The sequence below is a fragment of the Mesocricetus auratus genome, unplaced genomic scaffold (assembly GCF_017639785.1).
Source record: "Mesocricetus auratus isolate SY011 unplaced genomic scaffold, BCM_Maur_2.0 Super-Scaffold_100020, whole genome shotgun sequence".
In the NCBI taxonomy this organism is placed as follows: Eukaryota; Metazoa; Chordata; class Mammalia; order Rodentia; family Cricetidae; genus Mesocricetus; species Mesocricetus auratus.
In genome coordinates, this window is record NW_024429201.1 from 4,799,860 (window position 1) to 4,815,690 (window position 15,831).

The window sequence follows — 15,831 nt, forward strand, 5'->3', positions numbered from 1 at the left end:
AGGATTTTTAACCAACCCGTGGTTTAAAATTTATACTATTAAGAGCGCAAGCATCAGCCATTGTATCACGTGTTTTTACACTAACAGTGTAATCCCCACCAGTGATAACACACAGCGTGGGAGCACATGGCTGCTGAATTTTGGGTGATCTTTAATTTTTATGTGAAAATTGATCTTTGGCGAGGTTCAGTTCCTTGTCCAAGCCACGCTACTACTCGCCATTGGCCTTGACTAGAATCAGGGGTGGGGTTTCTGGCAGCATTGTATCTCCTGTTACTCTCTACATAGGTAACAACAGGAAGTTCTCCGGCAAGCATGGCATCAGTAACCATCCACATTCCTCAGTACACCAAGGCAAAGAACCCACTCCTGTATTTGACCGAGGTGCAAACAGATGAGGTAAGGACAGTACAGCTGGTCATACAGATAGGAACAACCTGTGACTTAAGGGTGATTGTGTCTGCACCTAAAAGTTGAAAACAAGAAGTATCACTATGCATCCCAGATCTCAACAAACCAGTATCAGACTTCGTATTACAAGCAGAATACTGTCCTAAGAAAAAAGCATCCTGGTGGCTGAAATTATTCTAAACGTCTCTGTTCTGGGGAGGAGAGGATTTGACTCAGTCAGACCCTGTTAGGAGAGAACACTAAAAGTGATAGGCTCAGTCTATTGTGGACAAACAGTAGGTCTGGAGAGTTGCAATTAGCTGGTCTTCAAACATCTGGCTCGGACCTTCACACAGTAGCAGTCAGCCCTAGCTATTCATTTTAGTCACCCAGTTACCTTTTAAGGAGAAACATCAAGGCAATGAAATCAGAATCTGAAGATAAGGCCAAAACACTGGCCTTGCTCTGTAAAATTTACAGACATGGGTTCTTCCGTGCAACCTGAACCAAGAGGCAGTGCCTGACATTGCCATACCTTTTACCATTGGCTCTCCTTTAGTTGAGCACTTAGCTGGTCTTACAGTAATATTATTTCTGCAATATGCTTAGTAGATTTTGAGAAATTAAAGTCCTAAAATATTCCAGAGAGAAGAACCTTGATTTGAACCGCTCAGGGTGTTTCTGTTTTACTATATTCTTTTTTTATAAGAAAAATGACAAACTTTCTTTTTATTTATTCTTTGTCTTCCACACCGTGCATCTCTATCCCATTCATTTCCCCATCATTTTGTAACTGCCCTCTGCCTTTGTAACTCCCCTACCAAAAAAATAAACAAATAAAATATAAGAGGGAAAGGAAAAAGCCATCGTGTCAGTTGTGGCGTGACACAGTGAGTCACGCAGTAAACTCCTTTATCCATGTCTTTACTTGCAAGTGTGCACTGCAAAGAGTCATTGAGCTGGTTCAAGGCCTCTGGTTTCTGCTACAGGATACATTCTGGGTCTCATGGTAGTTGGTACAGGAAGTGGAGGAAATGGAAGTACATTGCCAGGTAGGAAACTAGAGAGGGCCTAGAATTCTGAACTCCCTTTTTTAGGACATCCTTCCAAGTAGCCTGTAGATGTTCTACTGGAACCCAACTTGGAAGGTCTGGTCATCTCTCCACACTGCCAATTTGAGGGTCACATTTCAAATGTGTGCCCTTTGAGGAACAAAACCACACTGAAATCATGATAGGGACAGGCTACGAGAAGCTGGCCTACCTCATCAGGTCACATCAACTGTCTGGAACACTTCAGGCTTTCCTGAAGCATCTGGTCACTGAACCTCTGAGAAAGGAGCCCAGGGCCCCTCCCATACCCCATATGATGACAGGATTTCCTGGCAGGCTGAAGGGAATGGCACTAACCATTTTGCTTTCCACATCTGATGTGGTCTTCTTTTTTGTAGGCTGGTGACATCAGTTGCACAGCAGAAATAAATCCACTAAAGCTAGGACATGTGTCCTCTTCCGTAGCTTTCAAGAGTGAAAACTTCCGGCACAGGAAAGAACTGGTGAGGAGAGGTCAATGTTCCTGCCGAACTTGCCTTAATTGATTTGGTATCTGTCACACCTGGAACCGGTGCTCTTATTTTAGACCAGCAGCGGAGACTCCAGAGTGTTCTTTTGCTTTTGATGTTGACTATTAATTAGGATATAGCAAACAGGCTTTCAAGTTTAGGTCGAGTATGCACAGCATCAACAGGACATGTGTGATGTGGCATAGAAATAAAAAGGGGGCTCCTGGATGCGGAGGATGCAAAAGGGTCAGGGATGGTGAGTAGGGAAAGAGAATCGACAGAAACAATCAACTTGGAAAACAGCACATGGAAACCAACACTTCCCCTGCTAACTTAAAAGGGGATTCCATTGCTTACTGCCTGTTCCCAGCTCATCCCTGTTCTTGGGGGAAGGGGTTAGTGAAGCAGCTAACATGGTTCTTGGCACAGACACCCATAGGGTAAGTAAACAATAAACCCCAAGCAAACGGTGACTCTTCCCCATTGGTGACACTGATGCTTCCTGGCTTCCTTTCTTTGCAATCTTTTTTATATTGTGATGGATGGAATAAACAGAAAAGGATGAAATAACACTTTTTTCTATATGTGTTAATATGTAGATGTATGTTGTTATATAAGTAAGCCACGTTGTTATTTTTGACCATAAGTAAGCCAATGTTATAGACTGTGCTTTTGGGTTTTCAGGGTTTGATGGGGGGAGAATGTGTGTATGTGTGTAATGTGTGTTGTGGGAGCATGGTGTGACTATGTGTGTATACAATGTGTATGTCTGTGGTTATAGAACAGTATGTGTGACCCTGTGTGTGGTGTGGAGTGTGTGTGTGTGTGTGTGTGTGAGTGTGTGTGTGTGAGTGAGTGTGTGTGTGGTTGTATGCTGCACAGACAGGAGTATGAGGCCGGGACGTGTCTTTGTTGCACTCTCTCATATTACGTTGAGACAGGGTTCCTTGTTGCACTGGATGTCCATGACTTTTGGCTAGGCTACATTGCCAGGGAACTCTCAGGGTTCACTGGTCTTTGCACTGCCTCCCCCAACACTGCAGCTCCAGACACACATAGCCAGGTCAAGCATTGTATGGGAATGCTGAGGGCTTGAACTTTTATCCCAATGTTCACAAGTACTCTAATCCACTGTGCTAACTCTCTTGGCCTCATAGACTGTTTTTAAAAGCCTTTGGTTTTTAAAGCAATTCATGATAAAATCATGTGAAATGTAGAGGAATTTCCCATATACCTCCTGTTCTAACATCTTCATGGCTTCATCCACCATCAAAGCCCCATGATAGAGTGGTATGTTTGCCATGAGTGACAGACCTACACTAACAGATCATACACCTATGCCATAGTTTATATTAGGGCTCATGGTTGGAATTTCAAATATTCACACTATGGAGTTTAAAATGCATAATGGCCTGTGTCCATTAATTATGGCAGCACACCGGGTGACTTAACAACCCAGAAACCTATGGTGTTGTGTGTATTCACACCTCCCTTTCTCCTAACCCCTGATAACCACTGGTTCTTTTACTGGCATATCTTAATCTGGGAAATTCGTTATTATCCTTAAATTTAATGGCTGAATTATATGACCTGTTGTTTCTGTTCAATATTTACTTGCCTAGTACATTGCTGGTCATAGTACATTTGAACAGGTTGTATATAGTATAAATAAATAGTACAGATTGTGCCCTTTTGTAGTAGGGATTTTCTTCAGGCCACCAGCTAGCTCCCAAATAAAGACACAGAGACTTATTATTAATTATGAATGCTCAGCCTTAGCTTAGGCGTGTCCCACTAGTTCTTTCAACTTAATCTATTTCTATTCATCTACATTTTGCTTCAGGACTTTTTAATCTTTCTTTCACTCCATATGTTCTACTCTCCTGCTTCCTTTGTGTTTGGATGGCTGGTCTCTGGTGTCTCTTTTTTTCCCCTTAAGCCTAAATTCATCCTCCTATTTACTCCCCTACACATAAATGCCACCTATAACTCTTCCCTTGCTATTGGATGTTCAGCTTTTATTAGACCAATCAGGTACCTTCAATAGACAAGGTAAAACAGCAACACATCTTTACATAACTAAACAAATACAACACATCTTTACATGGTTAAACAAATATTCTTCAACACACTTCTTTATTCTGCAACACCCTTCTTTTCACATAGTTTCTGTTATCTCTGAAGTTATCAGTACAAAAAGCAAGTGGCTGGGAAAAAGCCCTGTCAACTCTCTTTATATTCTGAAACATGATATCAAAATCCCTTGAAGATAAAAATTAGTGATAATTTAGATATAAATACTAATAGAGTTAAATATCAGTTATAAATATTAATAAACAGATATGAATACTAATATAAATTAGTATAAATAATAATAGATATAAATACAAATAATGATATAAGTACTAACAGAGCCTCATAATGTTTGTTTCCACAGGTCCTGTCTAGCATTATTTTATCCTTTGCTAAAGTTTTAGCATTTGTAACACCCATTCTCTCTCTGTGTCTCCCTCTCCCCCATGGACTGTGATCTGAAAGAACTGTACAACCACCTCCTGCAGTGACATCACCTGCTGGCTGAAGGAACTTCGCATGAAAACAGAGTACTTTATCAATGTCACTACCAGAGTCTGGAACCAGACCTTCGCTGCTGTAAGTACCAGATTTGCCTTCTGGGTTTATCAAAGGACAACAAGAAGGCATGCAGCTTCATTGCCAAAAATATTCCCCCTTTTTGATGAGCAGCACCCTGTCCACAGTCAGCAATACCCAAGCAAGTCAGAGAAACCGTACTCTAGGTAGTAAGTTCACATCCCTTTCCAATGCTTGCCCTGTCCAGCTTTGCCTCAGAATCATCTGGAGAACACCAGCCCATGCATCTATATGAATGGTGCTGAGGATGCCTTTGCTGTCCTTACCATAGACGGCATCTTCTTGATCTCCCTCATGATGTCCCCAAAGCTCTCTTTTTGTAGTCACACCTGAATCAGGATGTCCATGCTGTCTCTATCCTTGAGTTCTCAGCCAAGTATGTCATTGATTGTAAACCATGCAAAGATGAATCCAGCATAAGAGTCCATCCCCCTCTATTAATAAACAGGCAGACACTCTTTTTTCTTGGTTTAGCTCCAATTAATGGGTAAACACAGAAAGGATACAACTTTTAGGCTATTTCAACTCCATGAAAAAGAAAACACCAAAACAATTGTCAGCGTTGTTTCTCTGTACAGTAAGCAAGAGTGATCAGGGACTGGGTAGCCATGATTTTAGTCTAGCAGGAACACTGTAAATACAGACAACACGAGAAGGAGCAGGCCTCAGCCTCCTTGATCCTGACTGCTGGAATGGTTAGTTAACACCTTTTCCAATGTTGGTTCTGAGCATTGACAAACTATCTTACTCTGCATCTCCCAGGGATCTGTGTGACTGTCACTGGATGGCATTGAAAACAGTGAAGGGAGTTTAGGGAACTGTCAGCTGCATTGGCTTTACAACCTCTGGGACATCTAAGTCCTAAGATGTGATACTGGAGGCACAACCATTCTCCCGGATGTTGCAGTTTGATACTCAGTCTTGGTACTCCATCTTGGTACTCAGTCTGGGTATTCAGTCACTCTTGATACTCAGTGGGATCCTGGCTCCCTAGATCTAAAGAGCAAGTACGTTCATAACCAACTTTGCCAAGTGGAAAGGAAAACCGACTTCTGCACATCCAAAGATTGTCGCTCCAGCTCTGTGAAAAGCATTTGGGTTTCCTGGAGATTGCCTGAAGCTACAATATTTTAGCCATCAGGCGGTGTGAAAGTGACTCTCGACGGGTTCAGAGCTAGCCTTTCCTTTCTGGGAGCCAAGTTCTTAAGTAGTGGAGAATTTATCCTTTTCCAAAATAGTTACAGTTGTTAAACCGAGAAAGCAACCTTCAGAGTTACTGGGTGTCAAGCCTGGCATATCTTTCTCCTCCATGCAAGGTCAACTTTTTACCCTTGCTCTACTTTCTTCTATTTTAACAACCAAGTAGACGCTGCAGTCTGAGCTTAGGGTCTCATTTCCTGTATGGGGCTCACTATGCAGTGCTTCCTGTTAATCCCTTTTCTGATGCCGTGCACACTAGCTTAACATCTCAAGTATCTCATCACGCATTCATTGTTCAGCCTCCCCAGTAGCACTGGCTGTCTTTTTGTAAGGAAAACCCTGGTGAACGCTAGGAAGTGTGCTATTCTTCCTGTGCTAATTAATATTGCAGAATATTGAGCATGTGTAAGAACAGCCAGCTCTGTGTGGGCAGCTGCATGACCATTTTAATGACAATTATTCCATCACACAGTCTACAGGGGCTACAGTCTAGCATTGCTATGACTGCCACTTTTTGTTTAAATTTGTTCCATTATCAGAACTTTAAAAAGAAAAAGGTGTGTGTGTCTGCACGTGAACATGTGCGCACATGCACTGCATGTATGCTCATCCATGAGCTTATGTGTTTCACATGCAAATGGGTGCTCCTGGAAGTCAAGAGAGGGAATTGGATCTTCTATAATTGGAGGGATAAGTGGGAACTGAACTGGAGTCCTGTGCAAGAGCAGTGAGGGCTAGTAATCACTGAACAATTTCTACACACACACACACACACACATATACACATACACACACACACACACACACACACACACACACACACACACCATGTAAATACTCCTAATGGTTCACCTATAGTTTAAAGGATCAGCATTTAGGGTTAACATATGATGCAATCTTCCATCTTGAGAAAATTAAGAATAACCAGAGACTGGGCCAGCATAAAGGAAACAAATTGCTCACTTTTTGGAAATACATTCTCTCTTGCTGCTCCTGGATATAGTCTAGCAAATTACTTCATGAAGATGTTGAATCATGTGCCCTGGTAACCAGAACAACAGAGTACTAATAGCCAGCACACATGAAGATGCCTCTAAAGTCTGGGTGTTGGTCTATCACACATCATTATCAGGCCCACACTTTGTGTTGTGTAGCAAACAGTAACAGCAAGACATTTGCATCATCATGTTCCCACTGAGCAGACTCTTTCTCCATGAGCAAACTGATGATGACATGTGAGCTTATTATATATCCTTACTCATTGCATCAGCATACATGTATGTCCTTATACATCCTCTCCAGTCAGTATCACCTGATAGAGACATGTGAAATCATTTCTAATGTGATATAACACGTAAGAAGGCTCCAGATTTCTGCAGACATGTATCGTCAAGTTTAGGCAAACTTTTAGATAGTAATGTTTTACACAATAGAAGAAGAAACTCAAATGCTGGTGTCCCATTCATTATGTGCCTTGTTCCGGTACAGGTAAAAGAGTATTGTGTGCAATTTTCTTTCATGCATCAAGTTTCATTAAATTTAGGAAAAATCTCAGTGACAATTTTTCCCTTTTATAAACAGGCCTTGTAAGCCTTCTCTTTGAATCATTTTCAAATTTGAATAACGTACAGAGGTATTTCCAAGGTTCCCATCCGGGTACCACCCTGAGATTTGGTTTAACTTGCAGCAGCGGGCTCCAATGGCTGCACATTTCAAAGGCTGCTCAGCAACTTCTGATTGGCAGGTTTGGTCCACACAGCGAGTTCAAGCATGCAAAGGATGAATCTTCAGAACTGGGTTTTCTTCTTGTGACTAAACAGCCTTAAACATGCCAGGTTTCCTGTGTTTACTCTTGCAAGAATGAAATGTTTCTGTTCTGTGTTCCAGTCAACTTTCCAGACTGTGCAGCTGACAGCAGCAGCAGAAATTGAAACACACAATCCCCAGCTATATGTGATTGAGGACAACACCGTCACGGTGAGTGTGTGCTGCGTGCCCTCTGGGACAGACATTCTAGTGCATAAAACCAGAATGGCCATTCTCATCTCTGTGCATCCAGAAGCCTCTGATTGAAATGCTGAAGGCCTAGGCTTTACTAGGTTGAGATGTGGCCAGGGTGGCTGCGACTCAGAAAGTCCAAAGACACACTTGTATTTTTCTTAGCCTGCCATGCTGCAAAGCTGGATTTCTAGAAATGGCAATTAACCAAAAAGGTACAATCAGAAGGGCTCTGTCATGTGTGGGACAACAAGGTGACAGTTCAGGCCTCAAGTAGCATCACGACTTCTTCATGTGCTGTGAGAAACCATCAGCGTCTGAGGCACTGGCTTAAACCATGGATTGGATCAAGAGCATTATAAGAGAGTTTGTAATTAAGGCATCTATTAAACTTTTTCTGAAAAGTACTTCTTATAACCAGACACTGTGACATGTCCATTCATGGCCTCACAGTCTAAAGAACTACAAATGTACCCTTCATTTGAAAGGGAGAGTACTATGGAGGATTGTCCTTTTACGGAATACAAAGGCTGTCTGTTCTTGGGGCTGGCAGAGGCGACTTTCCTCAGCAGTGAGCCTCTGGCTAGCATGCACCATTTTTAGCTATGGCAGGATCTCCATGCCCAGCTAATCTGCTGGCAAAGCCCCCAGCATTTTCCTCCCCAAGCTTTTGTTTAGAACTGGAAGTCAATTCACAACTCTGTCCCCAAGGCCAGCTGGACAGTTGGCCTCTGTCCAGTGCTCCAGCCTACAGCTCGGTTAAAAAGTTAAGGGCCCCATGAACTCTGGGCCTCTCTCAATGCCTGGGTTGAATGCACAGCCCTGCTGCCCCACTCTTATCCCAGGAAAAATGATTCCACACAATAGAGGCTGCTTTTCTGCCTCTGATTTGGGAACCCTGGTGAAAGCCCACACCCTCTCTGCAGAGGCTGGGCATGGAAACCCAGAAATGGAGCCAAAGGAAGTTCAGACTCCAAACTTGAACTGCTGTGAGCCTAGTGACAGGAGAAAGTAGTATAGACTTCTCAGAGCTCGCTTTAGAAAAATGCAGCATTGGGGGATATGTAAACTCTGCTAAAGTCTTCCCTTCCTGAAAGTAGCCATTGAAGATATTAACTGAAAATTCAAAGTTTCATTTTCATGAATCCGCCAGAATTTTCTTTTCATGGTTTTTCTGTGAGCAGTACTAATTAATAGCAGAGACTGACCTCTACTTGTGTCTGGGAAATCCTGTAATCCAAACAATAATCTGGATAACCTTTTGAGGAACACTTGAAACCCAAATAATATAGTGGGATACACCTATATGAAGGCCCACTTCAAAATCAAATATATGAAGCATTGTGCTCAAGGGTGCAGGGTGATCTAAGCATCATACGTGTGGGCTCTGGAATATGACCTTGGTACCACACTACTACACAGTAGTGAACTGCACAAATTTATAGTAATTTCATTCAGAACAATTTAGTTTTTCAAAACAAGTAGGAGAAACATAGTCACAGAGCTGGCTTCCTATTTATCCCACTGTGAAGAGCAGCTTGCAAAGTGGTGGCGATGATGCATGCCCTTAATCCCAGCACTAGGGAAGCAGAGACAGGTCAATCTCTTGAGTTCTAAATTCAGGGCTAGCATGGTCTAAAGAGCGAGTTCCAGGATGGCCACGGCTACATAGAGAACCCTGTCTCACAAAACAAAACAAGAAGCAAAAAGCAAACAAAATGGCAGCTCCTTTGTCACTACAGTTTAACATGGTATCAAGTAAATAAATTATTGTCCCCTTTTGTTCTGTAACTCTAAGAATATTTTGTGGAGATTCCTCTTCTCAACCAAAAAAGAGTACAAAGTGTCACTTGAATGGGGTTGTCACTCTACTCCACTGCCACAAAGATCACTGTGGGACATAGGTATAAAGTCATGGATGTGCCCAAGGACAATGTCATCACTGAAAATGTCAACCTCACCCCTGTGATATACTATCCGCTCTACTTTTCCAGTGTTTTATATCAAACATGAATGAGATTGAAATCAGTATTTAAAAAACTGATGGAGTTATTGACTGAAGGGTTGGATGAGGCTATGTTTGCCCCCCTGCCTAGGATGCTTTGGTCTCATTTGATCACACACACACACACACACACACACACACACACACACACACACTCACAAAGTGCACCAGAAACTGAAGTGCCTTCAGCTCAGCACAGCCATAAGACAGCAATAGAGCAGAAGAAAAAGTAGAAAGATTGTGCATCACACAAGTTTTCAAGTTGTCTGGGCAGTATGTTTCAAATGATGCTCGAGGGACAAATGCCAGGATGACAAGTCACAGCTCCCATTTGGAACTGTGGGTCATATGTATAAGTTATTGAACTGTGTTAGGCTATATTACTTTTCTGCTACATAGATAACTCAGTTGTGAGCATGTATTCATTCACAGATTCCCCTTATGATAATGAAACCCACCGAGAAAGCAGAAGTACCAACAGGGGTTATAATAGGAAGCATAATTGCGGGGATCCTCTTGCTGTTGGCTCTGGTTGCAGGTTTGTGGAAGGTAAGAAAACTTCATTGCTAAAATGTGGTACTCCCAAAGGCCCCTGTGTTGAATGGCATGGTATGTCTTGCCATTGAAGAAAGAAATGCAAGGTTGTTTTTCCTTTCTTACTCAAGTCTTTGAAAAATCCAATAAGGACTTGGTTTTTATTTTAATCTCCCTGTCACCCAGCACCCTGAATATTTTGTTCAGTTTCAAATAGCAATGATGAAACTTAACTCTCTGGACATAAAGTTCCTCAACTTAAGGGTGCCAGCAGCCTCTGCACCATTCCTACTAAACATGCAGCAATCCAAACATACTGCAGAGAAATGGGCAACAGAGTAGGTCAGCACACATGCTTTGTTGGGTGGTAATGTCATTCTTTTTATGGGCATAGTGCTTTTTGGGTAATGATCAAAGATAACGGTAGTCACAGGGTGGTAACAGGATATGTTGTCACCTTACAGCTTGGCTTCTTCAAAAGACAATATAAAAAAATGAGCCAAAACCCAGATGAGACGGATGAGACCACAGAACTCAACAGCTAAACCCCAGATGGACACCACGGCATGGAGGCTGGCGACATCCCTGCTAGGGTTCACTGTGTGGTGAATGGATTTCTCTTACAGTCCAGTTTTAAATAATTTAATAGACAAACTAGCCTGATAATTTTAGAGTAACTGCTGGCCAGTTGGGAAAGAAGACATTGTGGGTGGTGGTTAGTGCTAGGAAGACTAAAGACATTACATATAAAGGAAAACAAAGTAATCTCTAGACTGGCTAGTCCAGTGTTTACATGCTAACATTCATTGTGTCAGCAAGATGGGATGCATTTATGCATGACAAACCTTCAAGAAAACTGTAACATTTTTATATTGGGGGGTGGTAAAGGGCATGGAGAATGCTCTTTTTAATTTAATTAACAGTATAGAAAAAGTGGAAAGTACCTGGTATGTATATAATGCATAACACATATTATATATGTTATATATATATTACCAATATAGCATATATTGTACATATTACATATATAACTGTGATATAACTTATATTGTAGATAATATATATTATACTGAGTATTTCCACATATATAAAGCTATATTACTCTAATAAATAATAATGTTTGTTGAAAAGAGGGAAAAACAGCATAGATTGTTTTTTCAATTTATGCTACTCATCCATGGTTGCCATAGAGGATACTTTTAAGTGATAATCTTATTTATAAACTAGGTTTGAAAAAAAAAGGTTCTGCTGTTGCAGGACAGTAATCTCAGCTACCTAGGAAGTTGAGACAGGAATCTGAGGCTGATGTCTCCCTGGGTTGTACAATGAGTTCAAAGCTATCCTGGACAACTTAAGGAGATCCTGTCTAAAAACAAAAGATGAAATGACGCTGAGGCATAGTAGTAGAGTGCTTGCTTAGCAGGATCTTAAAACTAAACAAAACAAAACAAAAACAGACATAACTTGCTGCTTTCTTTCAGGCCCTGACTGCCTCTTCTGAGTCCTATCTTACTGTAAACATGCCTGCATAATCAAGAAAAATACTATACATATGTGTGTGTATAAATAATTAGTACTATATATATACATACATATATATAATATTTGCAAATAAATATACCACCTACTTAAGAAACTTCCACAATCATTATGCTGGGCAAGGGACGGTTTAAAAGTCAAGGCATCAAAATGTACTAGTAACCTATACTGTTACAAATTTATAGTATAACTGCTGGGGCCATCCCTTGCCAAAGGAAATGGGGAGGGGCATTCCTTTTAGGAATAACAAGAGTCCTCTTTTAGTTGATTAGCTATCTGGGAGGGACCTAGTGCATTGACCAGAGATAAACAATTTCTTTTGCTAACTGCCTCCCATGTCTCCCCTTCCCTGCTGCCCTGATGACAGAAGGGGCCTGCCTTTCTCTGCAGCAGTTATCACTTTCTCTTTATCTGCCAGCCACGTGGCCTACACCAGGAATCCCAACCCACCCCACACACACCACCCCAGGTGTTGGCATGAGAAAGACCCCTGTTTAGTTCACACACCTGTGATTACTCTCTACACTCCTTAGCTTTCAGGGAATATTTTCATTTGCTGCTACACAAGAAAGAAAACTAAGCCTGGATGTGTAGCTGTTGCATTTATAAAGAAGGTAAATGGAACAGCTCAGGGATTTGTAGGTTAGAAGAGCAGCCGAGACCACTAATGTAGCAGGAGTAACCTCTGTGCTTGACTCGGGTAGGCAAAACTAAGCCCTAAGTCTTTAAACTCTTACTTGGTCGGGCTGGTAGAAAGCCCAAAGTCCTCATTTTGACAAACACCCAGACATGGTGACGAAAACAGGCTGAACTCCAGGGAGCTGTGTGCCTCCCACGCCCTTTAAAGCTCATTTCTGAGTCTACGCATTCTCTAGAAGCGAGCCAGAAGAAAGGGGTCAGAGAACAACAGTAGAAGACACTCTGTCACACACACTATATGCATGAAGCTTTGGCTGAGTCCTTAACCGCTAGAACTTCATTGTTCTCTTTATGAAAGGGGAAGTCGGGGTTAGGGCTCAGAAGTGACTCAATCTTAGAAGTTAACCATGAGGATTTTCTACTGCACAACCTCCAAGAATGGAACCTAGAGAGGTCAGAGGGAAAACAGCTCACCCGTGTGTGTGTGTGTGTGTGTGTGTGTGTGTGTGTGTGTGTGTGTGTGTGTATAGCCAGCTTGGTACTCTCTTAGTTGATCCAGAGTCCAATTCTTTTAACAGCTGTGTGGAGTAATTGTGTCATGCTAAGCGAAATTTTCTTTTACACTGGAGAAACCAGTCACTAGGTTGATAGAGAATACTTCACATGCCATGTTAGCCTACTACTACTACTACTTTTGCTACTACTATTACATACACACACACGTTTTCTAGTGTGCTTTATCAGTGCCCATAGCACACATTTCCTTACTGCCTTCCTCCCTCTCCTCCTACAGGAAGTAAACCGGGGTTATCTACTCCTATACACATAGAGCTTGAGACCTTGGACGAGCCTTGGCTTAACATCACCTTTGATTAGTTTTTAAAGGGCAAGGCTGGGTTACAATTAAGACCCTGAAACAGTCTCTAAACCATTTCTCACACTAGTCCAGGGTTTATGACCTTAGCAATACTGTCAATTTGGAGCAGGCAGTTTTATGAGGGGAGGCACTGCCCTGTTCCTTACAGGGTTTGCACAGCATCCATTGCCTCTACCTACTCAGGGACAGATTGCATCCTCCCCCCCTGGCCATGACAACAACAAATGTCTCCATTGAGACCCACACCCAGTCTTTACTAAATGGCTCCTGTATTTTTCAAGAAATTTTAAGCAAAGATGAATGTTCTCAAGAAATTCCTGGGTGGAGGGTGGCGGGTAGGCAGTGTTTGAAAGGAAGTTATGTGATCCATTCAGCCATACCTTTGGTTTAAATTTAAGTATAGGACTCAAGAAGTGTCAGGTTAAAATTTCCATTTCATAAATGGTATATCACAAAATGTGATCTTAAAAACCTGAGTTACTTCCTGCATGGTAACCACACAACTCTATAAACAGCAGCAAGGTAAAATAGTGTAATAAAGAAACTGGATTCACTTAAAATTATGCACCGCTCATTTTTGCAGCAAACTGTAAATGCCCAACTGGACAGATTTTTTTTCTAGCTAGCAGTGTTATTTTATAAAACAGTGAAACTTGCCTTTTAACTGTGAAGAATAAAACCAATTTATGATAGGCACACAGTGATTACTCTAAATCATAAAGTACAATGCTGTACTGTGTCTATCCTGATACAGAGCTGTAACTTAACATGTGAAAAGCTAGTCAAGATTCCATTAAACTGAAGCCAGGACTCACAGCAGAGCTCCCCGCTCCTTACGCACAGAACAATTCTATATACACTATGTCCTTCCTGTGTATTCAGGAGTGTTCATTTTCATTAACGTGAAAGAGTAAACTCCAGAGTTAGAAGGTAAACATGGGGGCAAATTTGGGAGCAAAATATTTACTACTTTGAATTTTAAAGTATAAAGATGTAGCCGTTGTGTAAATATATAGATTGTATTGTTTGTACTTGACTTTGGCAACTGAAGCCAAAATGTAAATGTATATATTGCCCAACTGTATTAGAATTGTCTATTTTTAAAAGAGGCGATTGTCTTATTTCCTTCAGACATGATGAGTAATCTTGGTAAGATGTAATGGTTGCAGGTTTGAAATAAGTATGCTTTGTCATTTTACTCTCCACCAAATGTAAATGAGATGAATATATTTGTTGTACGCCAACTTGGTGAATTTATTTGATTTCTTAGAGACTATTAAATTGCAGTAATTGACATAAATAAAAGCTTCTCTGATATCATAGCACAAGAACCAAACAGAAAAGTTTTATTTAATTGTAAATTGTTCTTTTCATACCCTGTCATTAAATATCATTAAAATTGTTTTGAAATTAAGCTACTCTACATGGATTTTTATTACAAAGTTACAAATTTCAGTATGTCTTAGGGACTGCTTTTGCTTCAGAACGCATTCAAGATTTAACTTAGGGAGACTCTGGATGTCAGTAGCACAAGTTTCTGGTCTAGTAGAACATCAAAGCACAGTTAAAACATTTGAAGTGAGACGTGACTTAAATGTTAAGAAAAAATTACACACACTGGGATGAACACACTGAAGAACTGAAGCTAAATGGACTTGAGCTTGCAGACTGCCCTCACTCTATGCATGGACTTGAGCTTGCAGACTGCCCTCACTCTACGCATGGACTTGAGCTTGCAGACTGCCCTCACTCTACGCATGGACTTGAGCTTGCAGACTGCCCTCACTCTATGCATGGACTTGAGCTTGCAGACTGCCCTCACTCTACGCATGGACTTGAGCTTGCAGACTGCCCTCACTCTATGCATGGACTTGAGCTTGCAGACTGCCCTCACTCTACGCATGGACTTGAGCTTGCAGACTGCCCTCACTCTACGCATGGACTTGAGCTTGCAGACTGCCCTCATTCTACGCATGGACTTGAGCTTGCAGACTGCCCTCACTCTACGCATGGACTTGAGCTTGCAGACTGCCCTCACTCTACGCATGGACTTGAGCTTGCAGACTGCCCTCACTCTACGCATGGACTTGAGCTTGCAGACTGCCCTCACTCTACGCATGGACTTGAGCTTGCAGACTGCCCTCACTCTACGCATGGACTTGAGCTTGCAGACTGCCCTCATTCTACGCATGGACTTGAGCTTGCAGACTGCCCTCACTCTACGCATGGACTTGAGCTTGCAGACTGCCCTCACTATGGCAGTCCACTCAATGTTCCGGTATGAAGTGACTGTGTCGCCCTCTATATCAATGTTAAATCATTTCCCACTCAGGTATCAGGCACTCCCTCATATGAATTCTCACCCAAAAATGTACAGCCTTCTACAGAAAACTTGTGTTTAAGAGGTAAGCCAGAAGAAAGAACCTTTTGTTGTTA

The 15,831-nt window shown here is 41.7% G+C and overlaps 1 protein-coding gene across 1 annotated transcript in view; it reads left to right on the top strand.

Annotated features, from left to right (window-relative positions):
* Positions 1-15,831, top strand: part of Itga2 (integrin subunit alpha 2) — a 92,446-nt gene extending 76,615 nt beyond the window's left edge. Inside the window, exons 25-30 of the mRNA XM_005082774.4 lie at positions 289-399; positions 1,841-1,945; positions 4,490-4,603; positions 7,691-7,780; positions 10,239-10,355; positions 10,805-15,831. Of these exons, the coding sequence (XP_005082831.1) occupies positions 289-399; positions 1,841-1,945; positions 4,490-4,603; positions 7,691-7,780; positions 10,239-10,355; positions 10,805-10,885 (618 nt within the window). The 3' untranslated portion in view covers positions 10,886-15,831. The remainder of the gene's footprint in view (positions 1-288; positions 400-1,840; positions 1,946-4,489; positions 4,604-7,690; positions 7,781-10,238; positions 10,356-10,804) is intronic.